Source organism: Halyomorpha halys, unplaced genomic scaffold (genome assembly GCF_000696795.3).
Source record: "Halyomorpha halys isolate HHAL.00 unplaced genomic scaffold, Hhal_1.1 Scaffold222.1, whole genome shotgun sequence".
In the NCBI taxonomy this organism is placed as follows: Eukaryota; Metazoa; Arthropoda; class Insecta; order Hemiptera; family Pentatomidae; genus Halyomorpha; species Halyomorpha halys.
This window is the reverse complement of record NW_027115668.1, coordinates 1,074,065-1,087,569: the sequence shown is the minus strand read 5'-3', so window position 1 is coordinate 1,087,569 and position 13,505 is coordinate 1,074,065. Positions and strand designations below refer to the sequence as shown.

At 28.3% G+C, this 13,505-nt stretch overlaps 1 protein-coding gene across 1 annotated transcript in view; it reads right to left on the bottom strand.

Moving 5' to 3' along the window:
* LOC106679806 (lysosomal aspartic protease) overlaps window positions 1-12,802 on the bottom strand; it is a 25,122-nt gene extending 12,320 nt beyond the window's left edge. The window contains exons 1-4 of the mRNA XM_014419155.2: window positions 12,666-12,802; window positions 5,127-5,268; window positions 2,170-2,290; window positions 1,226-1,344 (exon numbers count right to left, since the gene is read on the bottom strand). Of these exons, the coding sequence (XP_014274641.1) occupies window positions 1,226-1,344; window positions 2,170-2,290; window positions 5,127-5,268; window positions 12,666-12,730 (447 nt within the window). The 5' untranslated portion in view covers window positions 12,731-12,802. The remainder of the gene's footprint in view (window positions 1-1,225; window positions 1,345-2,169; window positions 2,291-5,126; window positions 5,269-12,665) is intronic.
* Window positions 12,803-13,505: the final 703 nt, after the last annotated feature.

The window sequence follows — 13,505 nt, the reverse complement described above, 5'->3', positions numbered from 1 at the left end:
TCGCACCGGTTCTGGAAAATTATTATAAAAAAAATATTTATTTTTATTCATTAAGTGGCTTATCATAAAATTCAATATTAATAAAATTTGGAATAAGTACTGAGGATGATTAACAAATTATTCGTTATTCTGAGTTTAAGATTAGCTAGAAATAAAAGATTGAACATATGACTTTACATGTTAGTTGACAAAATCAAGGGAAAAATCATAGTAAATAATGTAGAATTTCCGGAGCAAATAATGTTAAGAACTGAATAAAAGATATTCACTAATTTTTATTTGAATAACGTAAAATTGTGTTTCAGAACAGTATAAGATTATTACTTTTAATTGTGTATGCTGTAATATTTTTCCCTAAACTTCTATCTGAAATTATTCTCAGTGTCGAATTTAACGTTTTTATGCTTTTGTTTTTAACATTATCAATAGAATATTTTGATCTACAATTTTAAACGTTTTATTAGAACCTTTTTTTGTTCCTCGCCTATTGCAAATAACTCACATAAAGGTATATAGATAATATATATGTGTTTATATACTATGAAGATAAAAAAGATGTGTATATATGTATCAAAATACTTTTTGAAAATTGAAAGTAATTGTAAATTACAAAATTAAAATAGATTTATTAGAAAATAAGATAAATGAATAAAAATAGTAAAACACAAGCAAATGATATAATATTTACTCCAATATAATATTTATATTATTGAGGAAGCCTGTATCTTATGCGATGTTTTTATTTAATTTTAATTTTTATAATTTTTTTATGAAAATCATAATTTAGTTTTCATATAATTCATTTGTTATTAAGATTTTTTAATCGAAACCAAAGAAGCTTTAAAAATTAGGTTTTCATTTTTAAATTTAAGTAATTAAAAAAAAAATATTACATTAAAACACAAATTTTCTTGATCCTATCTATCAATTTCGGCTCCAACGTTTCGACTATTGGGACCTTGATTTGATGCGTCCAAGTTTTAATGTTTTAGGTACAGGCTATTATGTTCTATTCAATGCATTAAATAATTAAACTTTTACATCAATCACCTTAAACTATTTAGCATGCAAGTTTCTTTATAATTCAGACATTCATTAACAATTCTTAATTTGTAGTGTTTTAAATTTATTCATTTGTTATTAAATAGGAAATTAATATGTAATATATTACCCATCATATAAATTTAACTTATCTTTTCTAAAAAGGAAATAAAATATTTTTTACCGTCAGTGTGTCTTGAACAGTTGTCCCTGAGATTGATCCGGTACCATATTGGATAGCAACACTTTTCCCAATTTTTTTAAACGTGGATGATTTAGAATCCTTGAAGTATTTATGATTATCTGTTGGAAAATAAAATTGAAAATAGTAATTCTGAGTTTCTTCTTTAAATAAAATACTATGATTAGAAAGATAGGAACCAAAACGTTTTGGGAACTCTTCCACTCTTCCTTATAAATCATAATAAACTTTATTCTTTATATTCTCATTTACCTCAAAGTAAAAAATAGAGACTATGAATTTATTTGATTGATTATCGCCAAATTTATTTTTACAAATTTAAATCAGGGTGCAGAACAGCTAATTCTTTTGATATGAATGTGAAGTGGATTCAGAGAACTTTCTCTGTGGATATTTCGAGTTGGAAGTTGATTAAGGTTGTTGGTGAATTACTGAATTAAACTGGTTCTAGTTCTGGACTAATTTTTCGAGAGGAAACGTTCAAAACCAGGTTTATATTGAAAATGGTTTTCGGATTATCATTTTTTCTTGGGATCCTAATTTACTTCCAGCTGAAATAAAAAAACTTGTTGAACATTGGCAGAAGTGTATTAATTCTTAAGGAATTTATTTTGAATATTATTGAGGATAAACATATAGGTTATATAAATTCCAAGAACCTGCTTAATTTTGACATGAATCCAATAATTTTTATTTTATCTACAATTTTATGAATTACACAAGATATTATTTTATTTCATATTTCACTTATTATATTTTTTTTAAATCAACAATCAAAATAAAAAAAATCCTATATGAGTTGGATATAGGGCTGCAAAGAGATTAAAGCATCAAAACATTAAGTAATTGAATTGAATTTACTTAAATATAAATTAATTGTAAACTAGATTATATTAAATATAAATCATATCCTAGACTCAACTTACAGCAAGCCCAACTGAACCAGCAGTGGTTTGAAGGTACCCATAAATCCGAAGAACCAGTGTCGAAGACAACTTTCAATTCTTGTTGAGGAGTACCGAGTCCAATCACACCATAGTAGTCCATCTAAAAGTTCGATAAAATAATTGTTTTTAAAAATAATTTATTAACTATTAATAATAAATATATATTTATAATCTTTAAATTTCTTTCTTGAGACTGGTAATTGTTTACTAAATAATGATTGCTGTTTGATGAATACTCCCTAAGTCATAGACCCAATAATAAAATAAAAAACTATTATAGTAAAATAAAGGACAAAATTGATTCAAGGAATCAATCGGGATTAATATATAAAATTCCCTGTTTAAATTGTCCAGCTATATATATAGGTGAGACAAAGCAATTATTGGGTGACAGAATTTATCAACACAATAATATTTGAAAAATAAAGAAAAGGATCCAAATAAAACAGCACTAGTCCAACATGCAACCAAAAACCAACATAATTTTGATTTTGAAAATACACTCATTTTACATAAAGAGAATAATACATACAAAAGGAAATTACTGGAAGCCATTTACATATCTGAAAATATTGATTACACAGTAAACTTCAAAACAGATACGAGGAATTTAAATCAACATTATGCAGAGATATTAAGTAAGATTAACTTATAAATAATATAGGATAATTTATATATGGATAATTACAGTTAGCCTTGATAGGATTTTTGCTAATGTAATAAAGAGAAAAAGTGACAAAAATGTAATTATGATAAATAATTTTTTAAATGCTTAAACTGAGTAAAGGGAGGTTACAAGTGAGGTTATAATAAAAGTGTATAAATAGTGATAAAAGGGAAATAATTTGATTGTGATTTTTAATGTAATTTTGACATATTAGGTAATTAAACAAAGGTGAGATATACTGATTAACAAAAAATAAGTTACCTAATGGTTTTAATGTTGTTCATAGATATTAATGTTTTGACCTGGGCAGAATGGCCTGTATGGAGTTTTTTTAAATGGTTTGGATAATATGTCTCATAGTAATTTGAGGTAAGGTGAATTGTGAATTATAATGTTAAATAATTTAATTGATTGTAGGATCATACAAATAATGGAAACTTTTGTAATAGATTGTCCCTGAAGATGGCCGAATTGGCCGAAACGTTGGACGTGTGAATGAAATAAATGTTTTGAGACTATAATTTGGATAGTGTTTTTGAATTATTTAGTAAATAAATATATATTTTAGCATTCAAACTTCTTCTTGTTTGAGGAAGAAACTCTTTATTTATCAATAAATAAAGTAATGATAAATATAAAAATATATATATAATAAATAATTCATAAATATATCCTTATTTTTTTCGTATTCTTGTATATTTTTTTTATATTGTATTCTTTAGTTGCTCTTTGGTTTTAATGCATCTTTATTTTTGTTATTCTTTATATAAGATACCATGTTACAGATTGTATAAATTATTGTGCATAGTATGATATTATATTTTATTTTTTTATATTCTTATTTTTAATCAAGTAGTCATCTGTTCGCTCCATGCTTATTACGAATTCATTAGCTAATTATTATTTATTATAAATTCGTATCATTATTATTCACTTCATAAGTTCTTTTAATTATTTTACTTACTTTCATTTTAGTATTTTTTATTTAGTTGTGTTTGTTAATTGGATTATTTGTTTTATTACGGGAGTAAGAGGTGATTATATGCTGTTTTGAACAGATTTAAGGCTGAGGTTTCATTTTTGTGGGACCGCTAGGAAATAAAAGTTAACCTGTGCAGACCAGAATCAAACTGGCACAATATTGTAGTCAGGGCAATAAGAATTAATTTAAAAGATAAATTAATTCATACTGTAATGTTCTAGCTTATAAACCCTAGCAGCCTCCACAGCAATAATTAGAAAAGTAATTAACTCGAAAGTCATTTATCATTTATGTATGTTATTTTGGCAATGACCGATAGATGTAGCCATCTGGTTGGATCATGTTGGATGTACTTTTTTAATAAATAAAATTAATATAAAATATTTAATAATGTAAATGGGACGAGTATAGTATTAATTTATTATGTTGATATTTGAATAAAAATTAATATCTGATGTGCCCGCTCTCTCGACCGCTTTGGCTGGGGAGTCCAATGTAAATATTTATTTCCTAATTCGTTATTAATAATTTCATTTATTTTTTATTTAACTTATCATGCTATTTAATCGGACTATTAGTTATATTTAGTTAAAAAAGATAGTTTTGAATATTTTATTTGATAATTTTGGCTAATCCTTATGTTTTATGAGGCGCTAAAACTAAACTTCACTTAGATCCACAAAACAAATCATTAATTCTGAAAACCAGTCAATAATTAAATAATCAACGTTTTACTGACAGGCCTCATCTCATGAAAAACACATCTCTTCACATAAAAAAAAAAAAGAAATACACCAAGCTTGTTTCTATTTTATTTCAAATTAGTATTCTTTTGATAAATATTTGAGGATTTTAATTTCATTATACATATGTCTATAAATAATTTATTTATTATTAGAGTTTTTTATCCTAGTTATATAAATGCATGTAGATACGATAGGTTTGCTTGTTGCTTAGAATATGTATAAAATCGTTAATATATTCCTCAAATATTGTGTTAATCTTTAGGAGAATGATCTAAAAAAATCTAGGAAAAAAATATTTTGAATACTTTTTTTGCTTTTCGTACTTAAAATTTATACCGTAATAAATTATTCTTTTACAGGATCTTCTATGATTGATTCAATACCATGCGTTCCAAGTATAGGTTACTGAATAGAACATAAAATTATAGTAATACAAAATTCTTCTTTGGAATTATTTGATAAAAGTTACACAATTATTCTCAGATTTGTGAAAAAAAAATCCAAAAATAAATTGAGAGAAATACAAAAGAAATAGTCTTACATTTTTGTTGTTCTTTATTGATACTGGAATTCCCTTTTTGCTGAAAGATATGAACTTCTCCAACTGGATCCTGTACTCTTTCAAGTTCCGTTTGAATTCAGTGAAACTCTTCTTTTCTTTGTGGATCCTTCGCAATGGAACCCTGAAACAGAAATATTTATTAATTAATATTTTACGTACTGAGGTTACAACGTTTTTCAAGGAGGTCAAACTGTTTATTTCATTAAAGTTTTTATTGTGAACAAATCTTTTCTACAAACTTCCCCCTACTACACACGTAACGTTCTTTTATGTAGGTTTCTGGGCTCTTCTCTCATCTTCAGGTCTGTCCATTTGAAATTCCCCAGATCTGAAAATGTTACCATTTTTTCTTTTTTTGTAATATGCCAATCAGCTATTTTCATTTTTACTTTAATAGTAGTTACATATTTCTACATATCCATATTAGTAATGTAAACTTCTATATTTTATTTCTACCATCACACTATACTCATATTCCTAACTTAATCTCTTTAATTCCTACCCTCTACTAATGTTGTTATGGTATTTCCTAGGATCTTATTTTTTCATATAATTATTTTTTTAAAAAGATTATTGTAACTATAATTTGTTTATGTCTGCATAATTTGTATTAATGTTTTTTGTGTCAGTTTATTAATTAATTGTATTTTTGATGAATTTTTTTCTATAATCGAAATCATAATATTTTAAAAATCAAAACGGGGTTTTCCCTGTGCATGTGGTTCCAATTTTGATAAGTTATTGTGTAAATCACACCGTGTTTATCCAATTTGCTATTTTCTCCTTCATGTTGGTCTGATATGAATGACATTTTTTTGTTATCGTAATCAATTCAATTCCATGATTAATTATTAGTCAATTAATAATTAACATACAATATATTTTTATTTCAATATTTTTCTCCCTGTTTACCTGCTTCTTTGTATTTAACATTAAATTTTACTATTATATGAAGGCTCAATATAAATAGATCTTTATGATATAATAAATATTAATTCAAACAAAACTAAGATTTATAATTTTATTAAAATTAATACATGCAAAACTGAAGAGTAAAATCTTCCACGTCCGACAGGTATTATAAACCAATCTCTGCAATAAAACTCTAAATTATCACAAAAAAAAAAAAAAAAACTGACTGAAATTATTTTAAAATTGATTTCATTGAAATTTTTTCATGTCCAATAGGTTTATCAAAAATTGGATATCATAATTGATTATATTGATGTTTGATAAAAAACTCATAAATTATTTTAAATTATTCGTATTTAAATATTTAATTAACTCGGAAACATGTTTTCTGTGTACAAATACATATAACCGAGTAGGAAAACTCTGATTCCAATAATTGGTGAAAGTCTTTGGGATTATAAACAAGAATTATTTATAGGAATTACATCACAAAAAATTAATTCTAGGAATATTCAAAAGATAATTGTCACAAATTGACTCTTAAAAACTGTGATAAGGATAATGGCTTACTACGTTATTTTTTTATCGATTACAAAACAAACGATTGTCCAATTTTGTTGATTTAAAAAAAAATGAAAACAAACAATTAAACATATTATATTTTAATACTCAGAATCAATTAGTACTTTTAAAAAGTTGAGATAAAGAGTAATAAAAAATATGAATTTTATTTCTAAGATTGAATTTTATTCCTTATGTGGTTCTCTTAAAGGTTTTGTGGAACGCTTACAATCTTCAAACTTGGAAATCGTAATTTAAAAAATACACATATCACTGCTTTGCTTGAATAGTGCCACAACTAAAAAAAAAAAAAAAAAAGATTTTTTCGGATTTTTAGATTAGTTTGAAAGATAGTGTAGTTTCACCATAGGCAGCGGCACATCTTTATAATATTTTTATATTATATCTTATATATTTATATCTTTATAATAATCTTCCACCCGTGAACAGATTTGCTGGTATTAGTAAGTTTAGTTGTTTTATTATTTTCAAGTGGTTTTTCCAATGATTTTTTTTTAATAGTGATTCGTTTCGATTTAAGACAAGTTGAAAGCAGTTTTTTTTTCTTATGAATATTTTGGACCTGATAAATTGTGCTGACCAGCAAATTTAATATAAACCTATATCAGTACGCAATATATAAATTTTATCAATTCTTAGTTTTATGAAAATTTATATTCAGAAAAAAATATTACAGAAGTAAAGACCAATGTTACTCCTGCTTTGGTTGGTAGAACAATCATGAACAAAACAAACAAAACACTGACACAATACCTTTATTTAGTTCTAAGGTTCTAACAGATTTTTAATATACATAAAAATTAAAAGAATATAATAAAGTTTGATGTAAATATTTGAAAATAAAATTATATTTAAAATGTTTATATGATTTTATAAAATTAATATTAAGTAAGACTTGCTACTTTTCAAGAATAGCAGTGATACGCGGTCCTACGATTTTGCATCTCGACATTAAACCTCAAAATCGTACAATATATCTTTTTTTGTTCATTTATTTATTTAATGTGATTTACAACTGTATAAATAATAAATAAAATAAGTAAATATGTTGTATGTTTCATTTACACTTGAAAATCTACCACCCATTGGTGGTACTTCAAGTATTAATTTAAATTAGAAGGTCTCTTGGCCATCTTCTTTTCTGACGCCTTGGAGGATTATCAGAGATTGTTAAGGATGAGAGATTAAGAATTAATGGGTTAGGATGGGTAAGGAGTTTGGAATGAAAAGATGCATATCTGTTTTCGGTCAAATCTGCAATGAATGGGATGTTAAGGTCTTTGTGGATGAGTTTATCTGTAACGCAATAAGGAGCATCAAGGATTTTACGTAGGATTTTGGATTGTAAGGATTGGGTGCGGGAAGAGTTTGAGGGTTTGTTGGAACCCCAGAGCTCAATTCCATACGTCCAAATTGGTCTGATTATCGTAGTGTATACTAACAATATATCTTTAAACTAGATTTCCTCCTTTCTTATCTTTCTTAATGTGAATAGTTTGTCCGCTATTCAAAAGATTTCTTCTAGTTGGAGACTCACAAAAAACGGTAAATTTTCAAATCCCAATGCAATAAATTTGTTTTCAAGGATTCATGTTGGTTATAATACGGCCTCAAAAATATTTTTTTTTGTAATATATGATGAATTAGTTTATAACAATGTTTTACTACTGTTATACTTTCCATAACTGTCCCATAGTAATATTTTTACATTTAAATACATCTTAACTTTACTTTTGTACATTTTTTAGGAGAAACACATTTATTGTATTTAGATCATCCATTCAAGTATTTTGAACAGGCTTCACAGTACTTCAAAATATATCCCAGAATAAAAACAATTCTCGTGGGAAAATCCAATCTTAAAACAAAAATTAAAGACAGAAAAAGTATGACTGACTACAACCCCACTGAAGCGGTCCCTCCCATATCTGTTAACCTCCGGCCAATGGTTCCTGGGCCAATGTACTCCTTTGCGCGTACAACATACCCTCTTATAATGCCATGCAAAGGAAGGACATATTTTTTTATATGTGTGTACATATTTTAGATTATGTATTGTATAAAGTATCTTAGTTGTTGGATAAATAAATAGGAAGTTTGATAAAAAAATGACTCCTGAAGTTTTTAAATGTGTGGGAGACCTGAACTTCTAATCGCAACGATGGTCTCATTTTTCAATTTTATTCCTTTCACATTAGTCGGCCGGAAAGGAAGAAAAATACAAGTTTGTATTTTCAGACTTGACTGTATCCTGGTTTGTTTGTTTTAGTTCAGTGGCGTAAAGCATCAATGGTCATTAACGCCATTTATTTCTTATTTAATTTCGCTTACAGTAGTTTTGTTTATTTATTTTTTAAATTTATTATTATTTATTTTTATTATTAATTTTTTTTGTCTGTTCGGTGTTATATTTGAGTCTAAAAAGTTTTGATATAGTTTTTGGTGGTTTTAAATAGTTGATGTCAGTTTGTTTAGAAAAAAATGTTTATATCCATACGAAATGAGATATTTTAATTTAATTAATTAATAGTTGGACAGGATTTAATTAATAATTGATTTCATTTTTCTATTGCCATTGTTTATGGCTTCATATACATTCAAGTAAAGCGAAAACCTGAAATTTAAAATAAAATTTTATTAGTATATTTTACCTTCAAATATTTCTTGACTGTTGTGTTTGCTGAGAGAAGATACAAGAAGATTTAGAATTTGATTTTTTTTTAATAGGATCTGAAAATAACTCGTTATTTGAAAATCACCCTTAATAAGGGAGGCTGTCTGGAGCCAATATGGATACCAACTTTTAATTAAATAAAAAAAATTGTTTTTAGATTTCTGTTAGGCCTATTTTCCGTTAAACAACATATAATGTTTAAATATTAACTTCTTCAACAAAGAGTAAAGTTCCTCCTGTGAAGTAAATGTATATCCTGACTGAGGAGATGCAAGTACAATAGAGAAATCTCTACCTAACTGAGTGTATAGTACACACTGTAGAGAGCTCTCGGAATAGTTTCATTATCTGTCAACTTGGATTCATCCCTCATCCCTTGTTGACCGCCCTTATCTAGGTCCGTTCTATACGTTAAAAGCTTTTCATCAAGTAAGCGAGATTCTGTGTATTCTGCCAGGGCAATTCAGATGGGGTGTGTATCTTATATCCTGGTGATATAGGTACCAGCTTTAGCTCCTCCAATACACTCCAATTCCAATCATCTCATGTTCTATTATTTTACATTAAAAAAAAATTAATTTATGTTATACATCCTTTGAGATGAGACAATAAACAAATCAGTGAAAAAGAAATTTTAAGATTAAATGAGACCAATTATTGACTTCGTCGTTTCATACTTCTACCGAAATAACCATATTCATATTTTTTTAAAATATGCATTCAACTATCAACTGTACAATGATAGGGTTTTCTGATTTTAAATGGTGTATCGATGCGGAGACAATTAAGAAATTTCAAAACAAAAGAATATAATTGAAAATTATTATTATTATTATTGGCGACAGACCGTAGAAGTCCAAAGCCTCGCGCGATGTCCTAAGGAAATACATTGTGCGTTTCTTGACGTGGTTTTCATAGGGTGGGTTCGTCACTCCCACGTCTATTTTTGTGAGTGCCACCCATTGGCTAACGGGCCTCACAAATGCCAGGAGGGAGGCTGAAGTGAATATTGCATAATTATAAGCTTTAAAAAATCCCAGATAGGGCCGGTGACTGGAACTAGCAACCTTTGGGTTGGCAGTCAGGCGCGGTTACCACACTGCTATCATCATCCCATATAATTGAAATTTTTGTTTTATTTGAAAATGTATAGACCATATTTCCTAGGAACTTAGCTTTGGCTAAGAAAGACCTCTTGTAATTTTATTTAATCCCCAATTTAATCAGTAAATTAGACGAGTTTATATATTCCTAACATTAACAAATTGCAATTTTATTAATGTCGAATCAACGAAATAATCAAAACTTTCAAGACTACCAAGAAGGATTGTAGATTTTTTATTACCTTAGTGCAGTACACAATTTCAATATTGCAGGCAAAAGTAATATTATCAGAAATGATTAAAGCATAACAACGCTGAAACTGTGTATTGTGTTGTTACTTAAAGTGACTATAGTATACTAAACTAAGCATTGGATAACTTTAACCTAAAGAGAAATTTCAAGCTAAAAGTATTGAAATCGAAAATACTAGTTTTGGAAATTGTACTAATTTTGGGAATGCACGTGGGGTTTCTAGTATTGTTAAGTCTCAGTTCACTTGTAATATCGAAGTATACTACAATGTATAAGGTTAATGGTAGAGTTGTCTATTGAGATCTTGTTATTAATTAATTCAGTTTTTTTGTCTGTAGTACGATTGATTGCTCGGTAGTTACGAAGAATAATTTTACAGAATTATCTTCGGAGACAAATATATAACATTAAGAACAATTTTACTTTTAAAAATGAGTTTGAATTATAAGAACATTTCCCGAAATATCTTTTTTATTTGAAAAATAACCACCAATTTACCCGCTCTTGGGGTCTGAATGACTGATATAGTCACTGACGGTCTTAGTGGGGCGGGTCCGGGGGAAAGGATTGCATTTTTTTTTGGTGTTGTGATCTCATCTTGTGAGATTGTGACATGTACATCGACCAAACTACTCGCTGAGTATGAAAAATCAGATAAGTAAGGCTACCACGGAGGACGGGAGTGGCGGATTAATTCCGTAAACAGCTTTTTATTTCAAAAAGTTGTTTCTTGGCCGGATAACATTGCCACAGTTATAAATTCTTTTCAAAATATGTTCCCAGGTTTGTGGAATATTAGATAGATCGTTGATTTTCTCTGACTCACCGATTATAAACGAAGCGGCATTTTTCGATCAACAAGGAGCCAACTCAATTAATGTTCGCATATCACATAATCATTCATCCTATACTTCGCAGGATTGGATTTCATATATCTAAGCCCTACGTAGGCATACATTTCATTTTCGTCAACAGGCCCCCCTTTTTTTTCATTTCTGCTTTTCCCCTTGTATCTCAAGTTACTACTTTTCCGTTTCTACAAGCTCCCTCTTGTAAGTATGATTCACATATTAGGTAAGTACATTTACGGAATGTTTACTCAACATACACTGTCACGGAGAATCTAAATAATTCCGCGGAAACCCACATACGGCGAATACCATGGGGTGGTAAAAAACATCGTTTTCATATGGAAAAAAGTAACTGTAAAGTTAATGGAAACTTATTAATTAAAAAAAAAGAGCTTATTAATATTTGTCTATTAGAAAAATATGTCATTAGGGGCCCCTGTGGTATTAGGAAGGTTAATGTTCAAACGTTTACTTATAAGGCTCAAAAGTTAAAATTTTTTTTTTCCAAATTACGAATTGTGTAAACCAAGAAATGATTCCGATTAATTAGACATAAAAGTATAAATTTATTAAATTATTTGTAGGAGCTAACGGACATGTATTTATTTATGGAATATTAGGGAATATATCTAGATTAATTTAATTACATAACGTGAGTACTTCTAACATTAATGCTGAATACATAGGTGATATCTATATAATCAAACAAATTAAAAGTATCACATTTAATCCTTTTAATTAAAGGTTATCATAACCTAACGTTAGAAAGGAGTGCGAATGTGTCATTTATTTTTCCGGTTTGATAACAATTGCAAACATATTTTATCCTTCTAATATTTTGCTTGCACCTTCGATTTTACAACTGGAATTTTTTATTTCCTAAACTTGATACGAAATTGTACCAAGAACAAGCTACAAGGCTAATATTGGTTTCTACTTCATTATGAAACATGCCCCTGACATCTGAATCGACGAAGCGTTGACTATTTTGTCTTTTTACTAGAATTTTAGGACTTTTTTTTGGTATCTTACAATATCATAATGTCTTTTTAAACTCAGGGGATCTTAAAATCTGCAAATTAGTTACTGATTTGACTGTTTATCACAGTCGTTTTGTAAATATAATCAATTTACTAAACTTACCGGAGGACCCCATCTGCGTGGATGAAATAAATAGCAAGTAGAAATCCCAGTACCACCAACTTCATCTTCAGTCAGTGTAAGGGAAATACAACCAGAGGCACCCATATATATCTATTGTATAGTACACATTATGCAACCGCACTCGAAAGATTAAAAAAAATTCCTTTAATATGGAATCAATTTCCTCAGTCTTATCATTGTCGAGTACCTTCGATTAATGAGTACTTGATTGAACTTCTATGTTTAATACTCAAGCCATTTTGTGATTACGGTACTCAATGTTAAGATTTATTTTAATATAATATACCTAAGACTCACAAAACATTTTCATCTTTTTTTTTCATGTAAGGTATATATAGAAAGCGAAAGGGAGCGGATAGCTCAGTGGTACTCTGTTACTAATTCGAAGAACACGGGTTCGAATCCGGCAGTGGCAAATAATTATTTTCTATGAGAAGATGGCCAGGGGTAGATTCAGCAAATAAACAAAAATTTATTCATTTGTGTATTTATTTATTTGTGGCACTATTTTCTATATTCACTGTAGCCATGAGTCACATGGCTAACCGGGCTAACCCAGCCTTATGAAGTGGTTACTCTTAATGGGGTAAAAATCAGGCAGTGGAGCGTGATTCTGACCAAATCACCTCCTAGCGCAACAGTATTCCCCTACAAAGTACTGCGCCCCTGACCCTTAATAATACCAAAAGCAACATCACATTATAGCTCGAACTCAAGTTTTAGAAATAAGCATTTCGCAAAATGGTCTGTGTGTCCGTGTGTAAACAGCCAAATACAAATACGAAGAGTCGTACGAAATTTAAATTCAATATTTAAGGC